The sequence below is a fragment of the Sceloporus occidentalis genome, unplaced genomic scaffold, assembly GCF_023333645.1.
Source record: "Sceloporus occidentalis isolate IW3139 unplaced genomic scaffold, rSceOcc1.0.p SCAF_3, whole genome shotgun sequence".
Classification (NCBI taxonomy): Eukaryota; Metazoa; Chordata; class Lepidosauria; order Squamata; family Phrynosomatidae; genus Sceloporus; species Sceloporus occidentalis.
This window is the reverse complement of record NW_028316983.1, coordinates 167,515,652-167,536,839: the sequence shown is the minus strand read 5'-3', so window position 1 is coordinate 167,536,839 and position 21,188 is coordinate 167,515,652. Positions and strand designations below refer to the sequence as shown.

Here is a 21,188-nt window from a genome sequence, read left to right as displayed (position 1 = left end):
TGCTACATTGATAATACTGATAGAAGTTCAGTATGGGAAGTGAACTCAGGATTTTCATAGTGTGGAATAGAAATGTAATCTTTTTGATTGCAATGCAGTTTTGTAATTTCCATTTTTATATATATATATATATATATATATATATATAAAAAGAGTAGTGTTTACCAGAGTCTCCCTTGTGCTTAAAGAGGTGGGGAGGGAATCTTCCTTATCCCACTGTTGTTGTTGTGTGCCTTCAAGTCGTTTCTGACTTACGGCAACCCTAAGGCAAACCTATGATGGTATTTTCAGTGGCTGAGAGAGTGTGACTTGCCCAGAGCCACCCAATGGGTTCCCACGGCCGAACAAGGACTTGAACTCTGATCTCCAGTCCTAGTCCTCTACTCAAACCAGGCTGGCCTCCTGAAAAGCTGATTTGCAGAGACCCTCTTGAATGCCCTCCTCTTCCTCAGTGGGTGAATCACTAACTAGGAGGAATGTATTCTGAAGCAGCTGCCATGCTTTAGCTCTGAGACACAAATGCAGGGCTCTGATATTCTCAAAAGCAGCTTGGACAGGAGAATGTGATTAGTGCGAGTTGTGGACATTTACGGGGCTTCAAGTGGTGTTCCTAAGGCAAACTTAGCACTTGGACAAAAGACAGATTTCTGTCTGCTATGGAATTCTGGGAGTCGGAGTTTGTTGTGGGCCCAGAGCGGAGCTCGCAACAAACTCCAACTCCCAGAATTCCATAGAAACGAGAGAGACAACAAAATTAAAGCGCTATCAAACCGGGTTATTTCCCCAGTGTGGATGCAGCCCTGGAACAGCATTTGCCACACCAATAATAGCACTCAAACCGGAAGTTGCGTTGTTTGGCTTGGAGGCGGAGCCCGCCCACGGTTTGGTCACTTCCTTTTCCGCTCAGGCTCTCCACTTCCGGGTCAACCGGAAGCCGGGCGAGGAAGATGGTGGCGCGAAGGAGGACCCGCTCGGCCGCTGCTGCTGAGCTTGCTCCTTCCTCGTCTTCCTCGGAGGAGGAGGAGGCGCCCGAGGAGGTGCCCTTCGAGAGCGCGAGGGAGGCGGCGGCGGAGGCTCGTCGGGCGGCGGCCGAGAGGGAGCGGAGGTGGGAAGAAGCCTAAGGCCCCTGCAAGGCCCCTGGCTGCATCCTGACTGTATACACAATCTAGCACAAGGACCGACGGCCGCAGAGCCATTCCAGAATCCCAGACTGTTGGCCAAGATCAGCTTCCTTCCTCGGAGGTCTTTAAGCAGAGGCTGGGTGGCCATCTGCCATTGAGGCTTCGATTGAGAGTTCCTGCATGGCAGAGAGGGGCTGAGGCTCCTGGGGGCTGAAATACAAAACACTGGGAGGATCAGAGCTTGGGAACCGCAGCCTTAAAGGCCCCATATCCCTTCAGGTCTTGGAAAGTAAGCAGGGTCAGGCCTGGTTAGGACTTGGATGGGAGACCACCAATGAGTATCCAGTGCCAAAGCCACCTCTTGTGTCTTCCTTGTCTAAGAAAGCCTTTTGGGGTTCATGGGGCTGCCATGAGGGGAAGGCAACTCAAAGGCACAGGCAGAGAGAGGTGCTTCATCTCCTCCCGTCCTGGAGAGCCAGAGGACCATGAATGAACTTGTCTTCATCTTGATGAATGTGAACATATTCATTTTGTAAAGCACTAGGTCTTTTGGAAGGGGGGAGCTTGTTTTATAGTGTGCTGTACTGGTTTTATAGCTGCATGACTCCTTCCTTCCATTAAAACAAAGCAATCCTTAGTCGGGGGCCTTTGGACCACTTCTTAAAAGCAAGCATAAATGCTCTGCTCTGGCTATGCCCAGTTTTGGAAGGCAAAGGCAATGGTGCTGTATTCTTTAAACTTGTATGTAGATAGCTCTTTGTATCATGAAGCAAGTAAATAATGATTATCCCCTTTTCTTCTCAGAGACAAGGCTCTCTTAAAAGAAAAGAGAAGACACAGAGAAGAACTATTCAAGGAACAAAAGGTAATAACGTCGTATCTTCTCTCCTTATTCATTGTGGAGGCTTTCTAGCAGGGAACTGGAGTGGGGAAATTCTTACCCTTCAGCTCTTTTGGACTAATGGCCAGATGCTCCGGCCCACATGGCCAATGCTACACTGACCTCCAAAGTAACTAGACAGGCAGAGTAGCCCATCTCCATCTGAGTACTTACATTTTGGGATATTCTAGAAACAGTACACTAAAATTTTGTACACTCTTGTGCTGCCCTTGGTATTTATATTCTTTGTAACATGCAAATGTTTCTGCAGACCCCTTTTTCTGGTTGTCCTAAATCTAAAAAACAAAAAACCCCAAACAACAAAATCACATTTAAAAGAGAAATATGATTCTAGCACTGTATGAGTTTGGACGTTACCATGAACCAAAATCCTTGAATTCATATTTCTTGCTTTTCTGTATGTATGTATCGCTTGTTTAGGGTGCAATTTCAAAAAGGTCTTTAAAAATACTGAAAGTAACACAGCCGTTCCCTGTGAGAAAGGTTTTCTTGGATTTAATCTAGTCATCTTGAACCCTGTGCAACAATTTTGGTCATAGACTAAAAGCCACAAAAGAGCGAAGACCAAATGAATTAATTTCACGTTAACATTATTTTTCTTATTACAAGATGAAACGTGGTCAAGATACCAATCTGTCAACTCCTAAGCATACTTTGACAAGGATATAAACTTTCAGTTGAAGGCTCGGTGTGCAGTTAGTGTTGTGTTACTAAAGGGCTGATAATGATTATCTGGAAACAGTCTTCACTTACAAATATCACAACTTTTAATGTTGTGGGTGCTATTTTTAAATAATAATAATAATAATTTGTTTTATTTATATACCGCTATTCCAAGGATCATAGTGGTGAACAGCAAGTAAGCTAATTAGCAAGTAAACTTTGTATTTAGTCTTTTAACCAATGTTTTAATATTTATTATTGTTACCTTTATCAATTAAATGTTTAAAGTAGCGTTTATATTTAACTTTTATTGAACATTTTGCAGTTTTAATCTGTATAAATATGCTGTTAGCAGCCTTCAGTCTCATTATTGAGAGAAAGGTGGGATATAAATGAATCATCATCATTCATTTTAGAAAAGAAAGCTGCTTCCTGCCAGTGTGTTAGAAGAGTTGGCGTCATCAGCACAGAAAAGGTAAGCCGAACAAGTTCGAGGGCAGAAACAGATTTTCCAACTTCCGTTTAACTATATGCTGCCTTTGGCTGCAGTTCAGAAAAATGGTGATTTGCTTGACTTGTTTTCCTGTTGCATGTCAACTACTGCTCTTAATGCCATAGAGCATATGCTAGTTTCTGCCCATGTTCAAAAGAGAGCCTAACTTTTTCCTTGTTTGAACTGTCTCTGTATTCATATGTGAGATGTGTGGACAGCATAGCTTTTGGGCACCTGCAAAAGCCTTCCTTACTTAGTCTTCTGATTTGTATTGTGTCCTCAGAACAAATATTTATATATACAGTAATTCAAGAAGTATGTAATAATTGCTACAGGTTTATAAATGGCTTCCTAAATACAGCTTTTTTTTCTTCAGTGAAGAACAGCTGCCTGATAAATCGCAGGAAGGTATGTATAAAATTCTGCTCCAAGTTATATTACTATTATTGTGGGTTTTTTATTTAGATCTGACAGATAACACCAGTGAAATAGTATACTTACTGTAAGAGAGGCATTACATTTTTAGCTTTGTTTAATACCGTTTTTGGTAATTGGTATTTATCACTTCTTTTTCTTCTAAAAAGTTATCTAATGCCTTAAATTAACTTGCAATTACTTAATTAAAGATGGTCACACTTTGCAATTACTGTTGGGACATCATACAGGAATAAAATAAATTTCAGTGTATCAATTGGTAACAGATCAGAGTGTCGAAAAAGAATCTGAAAATGAAAATGAATCCGAAAATGATAAAGAAGATTCAAATGAAGACAGTGGAAATGAAATACTGCAAACTAGGTATGGCTTAGCAGTTCTTACTTAGTATGCCATACTGAAGTAAGAAAACCCTCTTAATTCATTCTGAGTATGTTTGATTGATAATACCAATTCCTTTACACCCATTTAATTGGCTAAATATCAGTTGAAACTAGAAAAAGCACTGTAGAGAGACTGCATTATGTACTGCAGGTTTGTGTTGCATTCTGAAACAGTCGTTCTGAAACGTTTTTGCCTTCCATATCCACAGATTTTTTTTATCCATGGATTCAAGCATCTACAACTTGAAAATATTTTTAAAATATATAAATTGCAAAGGCAAACCTTGATTTTGCCATTTCATATAAGAGACACAATTTTGCTATGCCACTGTATTTAATGGGACTTAAGCAACCACAGATTCTGATATCCAGTGAGGGTCCTGGAATCAAACCCCAGTGGATACCAAAAACCACCTGTATAATGAGACAAATGGGAAATATGGTGGCAACACTCACAGTTCTGTATCAAGTAATTTCTGTGATGGTGTAGGGTTGAAACTGAGCCACAACCTTTGCTGGATCCACACTACAGAAATAATCCAGTTTGACACCATTTTAACTGCCCTGGCTCCATGCTATGTAGTTCTGGGAATTGTACTTTGTTGTGGTCCCAGAATGGAGTGACCACATGTGTACCATCCATATGGAGGCATCGTTTCCCCTATGGTAGGCAATTTGTGATCCCACGTGTACTGTATATTCCCATGATTGGCTATGGCTGATGAAAGGTACACTTCAGCAACATCTGGAGCACCACATGTAGTCTAGTCCTCTTTAACACAAAGGGCATCTCCATGTAGCTGTGAAAGCCCCACATCCTTCTCAACTGTCTTGTGAGGAAGTACCATGTGTGAACCAGAGATTTGAGATGGTGCAGTGGGGGTCAAGTAAGATATCAGTTTTTGGCAATGAAGAGCTAATTCTTTGTGGTAAAGGGATTAATTTTGATTCTGAGTCTAAGTGAAAGTTGTTTAATACATAGGAAATCATGTCGTCATTAGTTATATTAATAAGAAAACAGTGTATTTCAGGAAGTTGAAAATTGTTTGGCTAAAACATTCTGAATGCAGTGGCTCCAGTAAAGCAAGGGATAACAATGTCTAACCTTTTCCTTTATCACTAGGCTCCAAGAACGTTACATGGCTGTCCGATTAAAAGATCAGAGTTTAACAAACAGACAACAGCAAGCAGCGAAAGACTTCATACAAAGGCAGCTGTATGGAGCAGGTTCCAACCGAACTACAGGTACTGTGACTTCTGCCTGATGCATCAGCAGAATATATAATCATCTGTTTGCATAGCTTGATTAAATTACCCATTTGTCTTTTCAGCAAACCAGTATTTTTCTGTTGAAAACAAGAAAAGTAAAGTTAAAAAAGCTGCAGTCCAGTTTGTGAATAACTCCTGGGGTGAGTTTTTATGTTCCTCCAGTTGTACATTGGGTTCAGGTTGATTATCCTGGTACACACAGCAGGTTGATATCCAAAAATGTTCATCATGTTGGAACAATTTAAAGTGGTCTTCGTGCATTGTCTATATGCGTTGTCCAAAATTTGTCAAGTCTAGACTTGGTTTAAACTTGAGAGGAATCCGTCGGAGACGAGTGTATGAATAAAAGCTTCGAGGTAGAGTGGATATGGCAACCAAATACCCTCAAGACAGAAAGAAACAAGCAGAGGCCTATAGGTTGAAGACACTTAGCTAAATAAATGTTTGTTAGGAAAGAACTTTTATTCCATTATCAAAATTCCCTAAGTGTTATTTGTGGGTAGAGTCCATTACATGTATAATGGTTTAGGTCAGCAGTTCTCAACCTGTAGGTCGTGACCCCTTTGGGGGTCGAACAACCTTTTCACAGGGCTCGCCTAAGACCATTGGAAAACACATATTTCCAATGGTCTTAGGAACCGAGACGAAAATAATTTTAATGATTAGGGGTCACCACAACATGAGGAACTGTATTAAAGGGTCACAGCTTTAGGAAGGTTGAGAACCACTGGTTTAGGTGACACTGTCTACTTTTTGAGGGAGAGGAATCCTATGAAAACTTCAATGCACTAAGACCCATTTGACTTTAGGGTAAAACAATGTGAATTACTGATTTTCAGAGTACACTTGTCATTGCCCGTTTGTGGGGATCCATCCCTCCCTCCGGTGCCTATCTGAAGTATCACAGATATTCAAGCGCCATTAGTGAGAACCTTGTGTATTGCGAGAGCACTGTAAGGGTTTTAAAGGAGCTTTATGTGCACCTTTCCAAAAGTTTTTCACTTTTGGGGGCCTCAATGAAATTTTCATAAATGTTTTTGGGCAAAAACCCTTCACAAAAGGGCATCTCGGTATGAATGAGAAAATGGGAGAATATACTTAAGTTCCTAGAATATTCTTCTTTGGCACAGTGGTTCTTGACATGCGAACCACTGGTGGGACTGACATAGTTTAAGCAAATGTTCCCAGTAACGTTTTGAACTTTATAGTTTTGTTTCACAGTTACTGTGGAGTAAAAGGAAATAGTCACCTCCTCCACAGTAAGTGAATCTGACATTTTAATGACTGCCAGCAGTAGGTGTGGGAAGAGGATTTAAATGGCAGGAGCCAGCTTCAGAAGGGGACAGAGTTTCTCTTATGATTGAGGTTGTTGAAATATATGCTTTTTAATCTTTGTAAACTGCCTGGATTGCATCTTGTAGAGGGACGGGATATTATTAATAATAATAATAATAATAATAATAGCTTGTAATTTAAATATCCTTAAGCTTGGCATTAGTGATGTCACAACTACATGTTTGCTTTTCCCCTAGGTGAAATGGAAAAGCAAAAGGCAAAGAAATTTACAAAACACTGGATGTCTTCAAAAATGAAAACCGACCTATAGAACTTCACTGTAAAATGAGCAAATAGATTTTAGTTACATTTATGTTTTGTGAAACTATTCCATTGTTTTCATTTCTGTAACTTTGTACAAATGTTATGTTCAAGTTTCAACCTTATCCTATGTCTTCTAAATCCTTACATATTATCCAGTTCAGTTTTTGACTGACTGATTGACAGATGGGCCTCTTAAGTGGATAGTATTTATCCATTCTTAACTGAAAGACTGGATTTGTTATCTTTCACATTTATCATTAAACATTTTATGCCTCGTCTGTGATGACCTTTCCTCCCTTATACAGTGCTGGATTCTCTGTGTAAAGGTAACAAAAATGAGTTTGCTGTAGCCGATTTCCAACAATTGAGGTTCTCGGTACTGTATTGGCAAAACTGATGTCTGTATGTAAATGAGCACTAGCCAGCAGTGGCATCCATCCAGAGAATATTGCCCTTCTTGCCTCTTTTCCCCATGTATGTTGACAGTTGGGAAAGCCTTCTTCAGCAGGTTTTTTGGAAAGTGATTAAGTGGGAAGGAGAAAAAAATATGCCACTACCAGCAGAAAAATAGATGAGAGAGAGCTAAACACAGAAACCTATTTAACACATGCAGTCCTAGCTAGACATAGGACCATGACCATGTCTCAAGAAATGGTGCTTTCTTCAAAGTAGTCATATCTAAATGCAAATTTAGAAGTTGCTTACTCAGATCCAAAATGTAAGACAAGCAAAAAGGTAAGGTAGCCATCCTCCCATAAGTAGAAGTATTTAATGGCTGGTTAATGATGATATCACTACATTTTATTGCAATAGAGTACTCATTTAAGCACTTTTAAAAATGCAGGGTGTACAAAGATTAAATTAAGACTGAAATTGACTAAATATTTGGTTTTTATATAAATAGGCCATAACCACACTGTGTTGACATGTAATACTGTTATAATACAACAGTTAAACAGGTGAGTCTACAACATAAGTTGTCTGCAATTAAACAGGAAACAGAGTTGAAAAGACCATGTTAAAACAAAAACCACTAGGAAACAGGTTGAGATTTTAAGTAGCAACAAACATATTCACTCAGCTCCTGAGTATTTCAAGTTTTACAGTACACATTAAAAATATTTCTTCCCATCAATACTATACAGCCAAACTGTCAGGTACTTATGCATTTTGCAAATTACACTGATTGATCTATGTAATAATGGGGGTGGAAGTTGGCAAATTATCCTGCTTGAAGTTTACATCACCCACATACTAACACATCCACAACATTATCTATTTGACCCTATGTTTCAGGAGGTAGGGCCTTTTTGGTTTGTTTGGAACGATTCAAGGATTTGTTGATCTGATGTTACTGATGATATTTTACTTTCGTTAAAGATGGAAAATTTCTCCTAACAGTAGTTTAGAAAATCATTTGCATCATGCTGTAAACTAGGAAGCAATGTAAAGCAACAGACCTGTCCTTAGTACATAATTTTAAAAATCCAAACTCCCAGTTGGCAGAGCTGGTCTACTTTCATGTTGAATATATGCCACATCACACACCTCAGACATCATCTTCATATGCATAGCTAATGTAGATAATCTTCCACTGTGGCAAAAGCACAGGATCCAATTCCTGATCGGGCCATCAATCCTAGACATTGTGAAGCTTGTCCCATTGCAAGTGCAAGTGGAGGCTGCTTTGGTAGATTGTGTGTCTCTGAAAACATCCAACAATGAATATTTGTAATGTAGAAAAATCACTTTTGCAATTACGTTTTCAAAAAATCCAGCCCTCCATTATTTAATTTATATTTCTTTCTCTCAGCATGGGATCCAAGCTGGTGAACAGCACAGAATAAAATGGAATACAGCTAAAAACAATTACAAATTATCATATTAAAACACTAATTTAAAATGGGATAAAACCATGTGTGTGTTTATTTTGGTCAAAACCTGGTCAATATTGACATTCACTGATTCTTAATTAAGAGACTGAGTAGAAAATATTAATATTTATGCCAATGGGCTTGGTTTTGGGTTTATACACAAGCTAGGGCGAATGATCCCAATCAGTTACTGATAGAAGTAACAATTTGCACATTTACTGAAAATTTCAGCCTTGCCTTCTATACCACAAAATTTTAAGACCCACTATGATTTGCACTATCATGGCACAGAAGTGCTCTTAGTTTAAGATATGATTATTAGTTACAAAGAGGATAACTGGTAAAACTTACCTAGTATTGCACTGTTGAGAACAGAACAGACAGGCTCTCTCTGAATGGGATCCAGCTGGTTTCCCACTGGACTGCTCCAGGGATCCGAATATGCCAGTAAACTAAATGCATCCTGTTGAAAAATCAGTGCTTACTTCCCTATTACCAGATTTTACAGAAGTCTAGCTATAACTATCCAATTGAAGTACAAAAATGCTTTCTATTTTAAGCTTTTATCTCGCTCAAATAAAAACTAAAATTATATTCTTACCTATGCACCAAATTTCCAAAACATAACACTCCAAATACCTCTTTCAGTGTCTTTAAAATCATGATAAAATGTCCACTCTGTAGAGTAAGAGCTTATTAAATAATATACAGCAGTGATTCTCAAGCCTTTTACCCTTGTGAGCCCTTTTACACCCAAATGTGAATGCTGCATTCCCCCCCCCCCCCCCGATATAGTAAATAATTTAAAAAAATATTAGTGTGCACACTTTTGTTCACATTCTGTACATTCAGGAATATACAGGAATATATTCATGCAGCACCATCTCATCCTGAGAACTGGGACAATGAAGGGATGGGTGGTGGAAGAAAGCAAAGGCTGTGGTCCAGCGAGTTTCCCTGTTGTCCTCCTCCCCTCTTCAGTCAGAGGTGACTGCTCCAAATGCCCTCCTTGTGTTTCTCTTCCCCTCGAGGAGAGAAAAGGTTTGGGAAGAAGATGAGGAGGGATCAGGGCCTCCAAGTGTCATGCTTGCCACCATTTGAGAATGGTAAAAAACAGTTTAAATCCCCCAATACTACTCAAATAGACCCATTAAAATGTAAACAATCTTTTGAAGCCAAGTTTAAATTATTCATCTTGACCCTGTTCTTGAACAAAAATGGGAATGAACTGTAACTCAAGTGTGCATTCCAAGTTTAGGAGTCATACAGAACAAAGTCCTTTCCCACATGCCAACAAGGGGGTTTCTGCAAGCAGCAATATTTTCAAAAGATCACTCATGCTCTTGTGACACTAGTCAAGTTCATATGGAACAAGTGGCTCCACAAGTAGCCAGACAGCCCTAGGCCAGGAATGGCCATGCTCCTGGGGGCCATACTGCCTAATTCCTGGCTCTTCTGGAGGTCTGCAGGACATAAGGATGTCATTCTGGGCAACCAGAAGTGAAAATTAGTCACTTTTTGTCCTCTTTCAAGGTGTTTTGTGGAGGGAGCTTTCCAGAACATGTAATGTGAAAGGGATCTAGGAGTCCAAGTAGACCACAAGTTGAACATGAGTGAACAGTGTGATGCGGCAGCTAAAAAGGCCAATGCAATTTTAGGCTGCATCAATAAAAGTATAGTGTCTAGATCAAGAGAAGTAATAGTGCCACTGTATTCTGCTTTGGTCAGGCCCCACCTAGAATATTGTGTCCAGTTCTGGGCGCCACAATTCAGAAAGGACATTGAGAAACTGGAGCGTGTCCAAAGGAGGGCGACAAAAATGGTGAAGGGTCTGGAAACCATGCCCTATGAGGAACGACTTAGGGAGCTGGGGATGTTTAGCCTGGAGAAAAGAAGGTTAAGAGGTGATATGATAGCCCTGTTTAAGTATTTGAAAGGATGTCATGTTGAAGAGGGAGCAAGCTTGTTTTCTGCTGCTCCAGAGAACAGGACCCGGAACAATGGATGCAAGCTACAGGTAAAGAGATTCCACCTGAACATTAGGAGGAACTTCCTGACAGTGAGGGCTGTTCGACAGTGGAATGCACTTCCTCGGAAGGTGATAGAGTCTCCTTCCTTGGAGGTCTTTAAACAGAGGCTGGATGGCCATCTGTCAGGGATGCTTTGATTTGGATTTCCTGCATGGCAGGGGGTTGGACTGGATGGCTCTTGCGGTCTCTTCCAACTCTATGATTCTATGAAAAGAGATTTTTTTTATCCTTAAAGGTGGTTTTGGTACAAAAACAGCTTTTTGTCTGAAACGTGAATGTGTGTGGGCTTTTGCAATGGTCACTGGACTCACCCTCTCAAGGGGCACTCATGGCCTGATGAACACATTATTCCCCTTTGGCTTGAAGTTAGGATTTGCTAAACCAGTGTTTTGCTAAACCAACGTTTTGGGCATACATTCTATTAGTATTAAAATATATTTATTTGGACTATTACTTGAAAAAGAATCCCATCACTGTCAAACACAACATTATTACTGATCACTAATTTTCATTGCCTCACAATCTAGATATGTCATAGGGTCACAGAGTTGTAAGAGACCACAAGGTCCATCAGTCCAACCCCCTATCATGCAGGAACACAGAATCAAAGCAACCTCAACAGATGGCCATCCAGCCTAAAAACCTCCAAAGAAAGAGACTCCATAACTCTCCAAGGGAACATGTTCTACTGCTGAACCGCTCTTACTGTCAGGAAGTTCTTCCTAATGTTCAGGTGGAATCTCTTCCTCTAGTTTGAATCCATTGGTCTGGGTCCTATTCTCTGGAGCAGCAGAAAACAAGCTTGTTCTAGCCTCAATATTGCATCCCTTCACATATTTAAACAGGGCTGTCATATTACCCCTTAACCATCTCTTCTCCAGGCAACACATTACCAGTGTTTCCTGTGAGACTGATAACATCATCATAAACTTATATTGTAGTGCCAGAGTATTTAAACTTACTTTGAGCATCTTCTTATTTGCTGTGTTTTTGCCACACTCTCTTCTTAGCTGTTCACTCATGGCTTGCAATTCTCTGCCAAAGTGAATCATTCTTTCAATTGCTGCTTGGCTGCCTCCACACAGTTGGCGTCTCAACTGACTGGAATCAACCTCTGTAAGAACAACAAGGCACCTTTACTAGTGTACTAGAGCAATGAGAACACTGTGTTGGCTTGTGAATGATTCATTTAATTAGTCAAGAGAAAAATGGTAGTAGGAGGAATGTGGATTTATTTATAAATCCAACTTATATACCACTTTTCAGTTCTGAGAACTAAAAAGCAGCATACAATAAAATTTACCATTGTATCACCTGTTTAGTTATATCATAACACCACAAAACACACTAAAAATAATGAACAGTGCAAAAATGTAACAAAACGATTTTTTTTCTGAAAGAACCAATGATTTGACCAGGCAAGCTTTCTTTGAAGAGTTCCAATGCCAAAATGTACTATTACTAGTAGAAGACCATCTTGCCTCTTTTGGAAGCAAGTATCTAATATAATGCCTCATAGGTACAAATTAAATAGCATTCTAGACAGAAGCATTTAAATAATTCTATAGTCCTGTGCACATTCCCTAGGAACATGTCCCATGATACACAAAGGGAGATACAGTCAGCTCTTCATATCCATGTGGATTCTGTTCCTGACAGACAGACCCCTGTGGCCAGCAAAATCTGCAGGATCTCAAGTCCCGCTGTTTCCAATGGTGGCACAGCCACTTGAACACACCACCATTGAGGAGAATGGGATGGTGCCATCTGCTCATCCTCCAATCTGCATATGGCAAGCCAGTGTAAGAAGAGAGCCGACTATATTTCCAAACATATATAGGACTGCACTCTAAGACTTTGGCAATCAGAAAGGTCCACCATCTGGGACTAAATGTTAATATTTAACGGACTAATACTCTGCCAGCATAATATAAACTGTTTTTGAAACTTTCTTAAAATTTAGCAGCAGCTGCTAAGGTGATTCTGAAGAGCAGTACTCAAAAAGAGACAAATCTAATGCATTTTTGGGCTCACAGAACAATTTTCAACTGAAACAGATTATGTATATAAGCACTTCTATTCAAAATAAGTTTATATGGATTTAATTAGTTTAAGTCTACTGAATGAAGATACAGTAAGGTAAATTTCAGCCATGCAGTTGATAGTGTAGGAAACAATGACTGTGGCAGAGTTGCAGGCGAAGACCAAGATCCCATACACTTTTTTTGCAGTGTAAATATATACTAATGTTTTTATCATACAGTTGAGCACAAGTGCTGAATACTTCCTCACCCACTGAGAGAGCAGGCTGGGTTTGCACTTGCAGAATAACTGTTGGATTACAGACCACACTTACACTAGCATAGCATCCCAAAAGGGTTCTGGCCAGAGCATAGATCTGTCATCCAATATATCTAGAACATAAAAGCTGTACTCTTTTTCTATTCCACCCTAGTGCTATGGTAGACCTCATTTTAGGTTTCAGAACGAGCTTTAAAAAGCCTTTCCCTTACATCTCTAGCACAGAGCAAGATGGAAATTTATGACAAGCAAGTGGCCTTTTGAAACCACTTTGAGAATCTATTCGTCTGTTGCTCTTAACTTCCACACATGACTAAAAAGCCATCTACTCTTCACTAGTATTTTCTTCCTGTCAGAACTGAGCTTTTCCACCCTATTGGAGTGACCAGCTCCTCTCTTGCATGCTATTGTCCTTGACTCCTAAATTAGAATCTTGATTTATTCCATTGTAACCTAAGAAGTCTACATTCTCTCTGCAGATGAAAACCCCTTCCTCCTCTTCAAAAGGAATAATTGTCACTCCTGCTTTCACACCTCCCATTGACCTCCTCCCATACTAAACCCATAAGGAATCCTTAGTAAAGCTTTTTGTACTTATTTACTCATAAATCGTAATTCCCATATTTCACTGAATCTAATGGTAATAGTTGTAATATAAACAAGAACAACAACAACGGCAAAATTAAAATGATCTTTGAATTATAATATCATATGAAGAAAATACATGTGTTTATATATACATAGTTTCATGTGATTAAAGTGAAAATTTGGTAAAATGTGATGTTTTTTTAATTTTTATTTTTTTTAAAAAAAATTAAAAATTAAATTTTGAAATCTGAAATGTTAAATTGAAAAAAACTACCTGGGGCCTCGCCTTTCTCCTCCCACTAATCCTCACCCCACTCAGACCATCTCTTCAGCATTATAAAGAAATACAGACAAATGCCACTGCCTGTTTCTGAAAAAATACAGATGTTTGAGGAGCAGTGGTATCACCTGGTGCGATCCTCATCCCCTTAGTGAAGCCACTGTTCTAACTCAGTGTTGCTAGAAGAATTAAATATTTTCTTTAGCACCATTTCTGCTGTGTGTTCAGAGACTTAGGCCCTAAACAGATCAGCACTTTGTGCTGGCCTGGGGCTGAAAAGTAGGGCTGGATAGGGCTGCGTGTCCACATGCACCCAACCCTACCTTCGCAGCCTATGCGCCATGTTGGTGCACACTCGTCCACATGAGGCATGCCATGACGACGCACGGGCATTGGAGCACCCAAACGGCGCTCCGTAGAAGGGGCGTCATCATGGCGCATGAGTGCCATAATCGTGCCCCTTCCAGGAAGCTGCTTTTAGCAGCTTCTTTTTGCTCCCAAGAGGGATTGGATCATTGCCGCGGTGTGCAGTTGCCCGGCAACGATCTGGGGCAGAAAGGAGTGGCATCTCGCTGCCCCTTCCTGCCCATCTGTCGAGCCCCTCAGTTCTCAATGGTTAACTGAACCTTTTCCTGAGCTCTGTACCTTTTCTTCACCCTCACTGACCAGCATACCTGTGGTCTCGGGGTAGATTTTAAAAATCACTTACTCCTCTGTTTGTCATTTCTTTCTTTCTTCTCTTTTTTTTTGGAAGGCAAGCGGGAGTCCTCCCTTTCACCATCCTTGTCTTGTATTTTTCTCTTTTTCTTTGCCAATTCTGCAGCCTTAATTATATTTTCTTTAGAGAAAGAATTTGAACAGATTTTAACTAGTTTTTAGAAAGATGAAGAGAGTGAGAATGTGAAAAGCTAACCAGCTGGCCAAGTAGGAAAATTAAAACTGATGAGGAGTTGAGAGTAAACGTCTGAAAATGGATTTGGAATCTGAGTCTCCTATCTTTATGTGCTGGCATAAGGGGATGCTCCACTTGTCATGGACTCTCCTTCAGACAGCCTGAGAATAGTAAGTTATTTTTGTAAATTTGTAGGAAGAAACCACATGATTCTTTAAACATTTCTCAATCTTTCACTCCCTCCTAATCACTATTAAACATTAGTCTTGATCCAGTACTGGTAGGCAGATGACTTGCTAAGAGAAAAACTGTACTCTTCTGTTTATAAAGGGCTACCAAGAAAATTCTGTTTTTTTAAACTAAGTAATTCCAAAAATGTTTATAGATATGATCTATAAAAGAACAATATTACTAGTCACAGGCATTACCCACTCTATATACCAAATACAAAAAAGAACATAACTGTGAGGGTGTGAAAGGGTTTAAGTTCCTTTGAAGATTCAAAGACCTGGGAAAAATAATTTAATAATTCTGTGGCACTCGAAAAATGCAGAACATAGCTTTTTATTTAAACTGGTTTCAGACAAACCTCTGCCAAGAAAATAGGATGCTGCATTCACAGTGTAAAATGGTCACATTATCAGCTATGATGCAGAGAACATATCACACAGAAGCCATTTCACAACATCTGATTGACCCATCTCATCTAGCCTCAACTGGTATTTCAGTATGAAATTGTTTTATGATGGCTGGGCAAGAAAATGCCATTTCAAGCACAAAACCACCTTGAATCCTAGAAAAACAGGGCCACTCTAAACTGTCTTCTTAGTATATTGAACTCTACAGCCAAACTAGAGAATGAAAACATACAGAGAACACAGCAGTTCTTATTCAAATGTTTGGCAGATACATAGGAAGATCTTCCATAAAATATTTTAATTGGAATTTTAATTTAAATAAAGAATTTGAGAATAATGTAAACTTCCTGAAAGCAAAACTGAGTGGCTCTAAATTTCATTTCATAATTCCAAGTAAATTAAATAAAAAGTGATAAGTAATATAGAAGAAATATTGCTGCAGACCCATTTCTGTGTCACATTCTTCCATTTCGTGATCATGTTTAGAACTACCATTTAGGAAGCCATTGGATGACGTCTCTGCAACCCCATTGGAGTAGTGATCTGTTTCCATGTCTACATCATTGCTGAGAAGAGGAAAAATGCATCATTAACTGCATAAAGACTTCGGAATTGGGTCTCATTTTTAAAGTTTCACCTTCACATGTTCCACAACTATGGAGGAATATAAACGTTCATTTTGATACACATCCATGCTGTGTATGGATATTCTGCATCTATAACCTAAAATCTGATTTAAGGTTTAAGAAAGAATCCTGATCAATTGGCAGATGATACAGTTTACACTGAAACAGCTCATCCTGGGGAAAAGTCCCATCTTCTGTTGGCTCTCTCAGGTCTTATGGTGGTGTTAATAACATTATTACTGAGAAAATTATGCAGCATTGGATAAATGAAAGTGTAAAGATATATAAACAGTGCTGGCTTCAGATTTGAGGGTGGGCATGGACAGATTTCACTCATTACCCACTCCCAGTGTTCACTGAGTGCTCATTAAGGGTTACCAGTGGTGTTCAGCCCACAGTACTGAATTAAGCTCTTCACACCTAACTGGCAGGCACTGCTACCTTACATACACTCTCCTGAAATAAACAGTGCTGCCCAACTGCCACCGCCTGAGTCCCTTCTGGTTGCCACTATTGGCAGGGAGACATTAGTATGGCAATGTCATTCAGGGCTCACTGTTGCTATAAGGGTGAACATCCCGACAGTGGTCCTGTGTCAGATTCCAAGCCACTTCAAATGCTAAAATGGCCCTTTTAAGGCTCTTATTTCTATGTGCCCATTTTTAAAAATTCATTTTAAAAGGCTCCTCACAATAGTGTGAAACAATGTTATATAAAGCAGAATGCAAAGGGATCTTGTAGCACCTTTGAGACTACGGTAATTGTAAGGCAGAGGTTGGTAGCATGAACTTTCACAGACTTGAGTCTACTTCCTCCAAGGCACAGAAAATAGAAACAGCATTCTCTGTTGTTCTTGGCTACTTTTGCAAATAGCTCATTGTCAGATTTTCTTTGCAATGTGCTTAAATATGACTGATCATTTATCAGCTTTTAGTATTTCTTAGGTTAAAGGTAGGAAACAATCATAACAGACTTTTATAAACTGCCCTTACCCTCCCCCCAAAAATAATCAGCACAATACTAGGTTATCTAATGGGCAAACTAAAAGTACTTCATGAAAAACTGTAGCATCATGTGTTATTTAATGTACTCACCTGGAATAGCTATTAACCTGCTGTGATCGTGTTACATTTATATTATTGAGTTCTGGTACATTCAGACTCGTAGACTGATGTTTACTGTGACAGTAGGACTGATGTACTTTGTTTGATATCACTCCATTACTGCAACTACTTTCAAAACCTAAAACCAAGCAAGTAAAAATTTAAACAATCAGAATAGTATTTAAAGTAACTCTGCTACACTAGCCTACACTTAATATATACTTCCATACAACTTGTTTGTACAAAGCATTGTAAAGGGCAAGCTAACCTCAAAGCATCCAGTTCCAGTCTCAGGGTACTGTTTTTAACTGTTTTAATGTTTGAAATTATATGTTTTATTTTTGTATTTTATTGTTACTGTTGGGCTGTAATCCTGCCTCGATCCACCTGGGAGAGGTGGGAAAATATATATAAATTTTAGGATTATTATTATTACCTGATGGGCAGGTGCAACTAGAAGCAGCTCTCTCTTCCTATAGCCATCCCTCCCTCACAAAGCAGAAGCACACTCTCCACTCTGCAGTGGCCACAGCAGTAGATGAACTGATGCAGGATGAAAAACAATTGGTCCCTTCTTCTGCCTGTTAGAAAGTGATGCTGAGAGCACAGCCCTTGGGCTGAGGAGAAGATTCTTCTCTGATTTTTATTGATTTCTCAAACAAACTGAGAGGAGTAGTACCAGTTAACAGGTGTTAATGTAATATAAGTTCCACTTACTCCCCATCACTTTTATTGAAAAGGTCTGAGAAGATGAAAACTCTTCAAGTAATCAATTTCTGTTGAAAACTAATGCTGTCACAGAATGTGAGAATCACACACGCCACATTCCATATTTCTATCTTAGGTTAAATAGGACCATACCAGAGGTAATACTCACATGACTGTCCTCACTGTGGATAAAAAAAGGAGGTACATAGGAACAGATAAGCTCCTAAATTGTTATTTTCATCAGGAAGAACCACCCATTCAGCATTGTAGAACACTAACCACAACACACATTATTCATATGCTAATTAATGGACAGAATTTAGAAATGAAATATTTCTGAGTGCAACCTTCTGCAGCTGCCTTAAACTCACCAGAACAATGCGTGCTACTTCCTTTGCTTGTTGCTAGACTGTGAATATTCATTCCATGACTGGGGCTCATACTGGGACTACTGAATGATCGAGGACTAACAGGATAACTATCTTGAGATTTTGGACTGTGACCTCCTAGACATCGCACTTCACTGTCTGTACCATTGACCATTTCTATGAATTGGCGTACCCTAGGAAACATAAGAGAAGAATCACTTTATATATCTAAGATAATACATTTCAAAAATCTAATTGCACTATCTGTATTATTAAATATTTGTATGGTTGTAGTTTTGCTGCAGTTTATTACATAAATGAACATCAGTGACATATATAACCACTACTGCAGAAAGAGTTCACCTTATTCCCACTCTGTGTACAATCAAGCCACCTGTTAACTGCACCAAAAAGAGGAGGTGGAAAAGACAATAGAGAGAGAAAGAAAGTGCCATGCTGCAGAAGCAAGAAAACCTTTCCTGAGTTCCTAACTGCAGCTGTTTCCTCATATCCCAAATAAGGCAATGCAGTAGGGAAATCTGGTAGCAATACAATCCTTTATATGTCTGCCCAGACGTAAACTCCACTAAGCTACATGTGGCTAACACCTAGGTAAGTAGACATCAACTGTAGCCTAAATACTGGGGAAAGGTTCTGAGCATGTCATTTTCATTCCTTAAGGAAATAAAAAAAGTAGCAAACAGAACATACAACATTCCTGAATATAGTAGAGATATCACTGATTTTTTTATTAAGCTGAGATTTCCCCCCCCCCCCCCCAATATTGTTCAGTAGGAGAAAGTTTCCTTGCACTATTCCCTTTCCCCTTCTTTTTAAAATGATTACATGAACATTTGTGAATATGTGTGCATATCTTAACATATTGAGAAACACAGGAAAATAGTTTGAGAGTTGTAGGAGAAGGGGTAATTTCTGGACCTCATTCCCAGCAACCACAAGTGCACTATTTCTTTTCTTTTTAAAGTGCTACATGATCACTCTTCTCAGCCTAACTTAGAATGAGATAAATAAACAACAGATCTCTTTATGACCTACTTTCTTTTTCCAATTAGAACTTAAAATATACAAAACCAAAGTTGTGCTGGTGGGCAGTAGCCATGCAATGTAAAGGTCAAGATCAGGATACATGAAGTTACTGACAAATTCAAAGGCACAAAACACTATTTTCACTTTCTAAAGCTTTTCTACAGAACAATCAAAATCGGGAATCTGTTATTATATAAAATGGTTCTCAAGACTGTGGAACATAAGATAAGATTTCAAACCATGTTTTGCTATCTACTGTGAAAGCATATCCCAATTCCTACACCCAGATAAGTCAGTTAAACCACTGTTTAGTATGGAAGCTTGAAAGCACAATACACAGATACACTTTACTTGATGACTCACTTCAAAGCAAATAGAAGATTAGGATTTCTTTCTAATAGACTTGGATACAGTTGTTGTGTTGTTTCAATGGCTTCTCCCATTCTTCCTGCTAAAACCAGTTTCTGAATTCCTGTTCAAAAAAAGAAAAAAAATAACAGTTTGAGCTCTATACATATTGGTGTATACTTCAACATCTTAACAATTCTAAGCTCTAGCGATTTATGTGAAAGAGTTAATCTTCTCACACACCTTTTTTTTTACAGCAGCCATTTGCTATTGGGCTCCAACAGAATCCTTTAAAATCCTAAGGATAGTGATGGATTTCAAATTCTTTCCAACTTCACACATACACACATATTTTAATGGTACTGTATTGCCAGGGCAGGCCTTCTCAAAAACTGAGGTACAGCAGACATCACAATACTAACTTAAATTCTTCACTAAAGCCACAGATGAAGGGGGGGGGGGGGGGAAGCAAAGCAGCAGCAGCAACAACAACAAAATGCCTAGATGAAAATGCCTAGCCTCACATTACAATAATGGAAAAGGTCCAATATCATGCCTCAGTAGTCTATCAGCTTTTCTCCCCCTGCCCAAACATTATAAATTAAAAATCAGTTGCACTAATATATTAAGAATGAATGTAAAATAAAATATTAAAAATGACATCTTAGCACAACAGTTTTATTGAGTAAATTACAAGTTATACATCTCTCAGTGTCTCAAAAGTGCATTGATACTGTAATTTTCATATAATGCATTAAACCTTTCAACAGATAAATATATACTGTGCACCCACACCATACACAGCTTTCAGCTTGAGGGAAAAAGCTGTTCCGTGCCACATGCACACATCCCATTGTTTTCAATGGGGCTCAAACATGTGTTTTTCGCTTACACAGGGGAGGGGTCCAGAACAGATCCCCCACAAAAGCGAAGGGCCCACTGTACATTCATCTACTTTCAGTAAATTAAATGATCAGTTAATACGTACTGTATTAGACCAACCCACTGAGAAAAGTATTTTTCTCTGCCATTGTAGACCATCTGAAGTAAAACAAATTCATCATGCAACAGCTGATTGTTCAGATTTGAAAAACAGTGAGCAATAAAACTCCATGGCTGAGATTCATGGGAAGCATTTTTGCATTTGTAAAATCTTTTGGTATTCAGCACTGTTCTCACTTACTTTGTCTATTTTTAATGGAAGCTAATTCTTCTAGTACAGTCTGATCAGTAGATCTGGCAAAGGCCTCTGCCGTTGCACAATATCCATGATGTACCAAGTAAGAAGAAACCATCCTGTAAAAAGATGTCAAAACACATACAAGTAAAAATATAGCATGGAGGCAGTTTCCCAGCAATTAACAATAAATAAATAAAAATCCTTGATTAAAGGCCTAGGTAAATTTAATTTGAGAAAAATCCTAGAAAAGATCAACTACTGTAGTTGTCCCAGAAAGAGAAGAGTGATTTAGCCCTATTGCCATATCAAATATTTAGTGAAAAATGAGATGAAGCATATAA

At 39.0% G+C, this 21,188-nt stretch overlaps 2 protein-coding genes across 5 annotated transcripts in view; one reads left to right on the top strand and one right to left on the bottom strand.

The window, feature by feature from the left end:
• Positions 1-928: 928 nt before the first annotated feature.
• On the top strand, positions 929-7,142 carry NOL7 (nucleolar protein 7). Its single transcript, XM_089516798.1, has 8 exons — positions 929-1,105; positions 1,926-1,986; positions 3,102-3,160; positions 3,555-3,586; positions 3,880-3,976; positions 5,120-5,241; positions 5,328-5,405; positions 6,798-7,142. Exons 1-8 carry the CDS (start codon positions 948-950, stop codon positions 6,869-6,871), a joined length of 681 nt encoding a protein of 226 aa, XP_089372924.1. The 5' UTR covers positions 929-947; the 3' UTR covers positions 6,872-7,142.
• Positions 4,952-21,188, bottom strand: part of RANBP9 (RAN binding protein 9) — a 49,751-nt gene continuing 33,514 nt past the window's right edge. Inside the window, exons 7-15 of one of the 4 annotated variants that reach the window (XM_089516792.1) lie at positions 20,851-20,963; positions 19,683-19,791; positions 18,276-18,466; positions 17,188-17,335; positions 15,912-16,033; positions 14,647-14,775; positions 11,731-11,882; positions 9,090-9,201; positions 4,952-8,569 (exon numbers count right to left, since the gene is read on the bottom strand). In XM_089516792.1, the coding sequence (XP_089372918.1) occupies positions 8,439-8,569; positions 9,090-9,201; positions 11,731-11,882; positions 14,647-14,775; positions 15,912-16,033; positions 17,188-17,335; positions 18,276-18,466; positions 19,683-19,791; positions 20,851-20,963 (1,207 nt within the window). In that variant the 3' untranslated portion in view covers positions 4,952-8,438. The remainder of the gene's footprint in view (positions 8,570-9,089; positions 9,202-11,730; positions 11,883-14,646; positions 14,776-15,911; positions 16,034-17,187; positions 17,336-18,275; positions 18,467-19,682; positions 19,792-20,850; positions 20,964-21,188) is intronic. The other 3 variants (XM_089516793.1, XM_089516795.1, XM_089516794.1) reach the window with 3 other exon arrangements.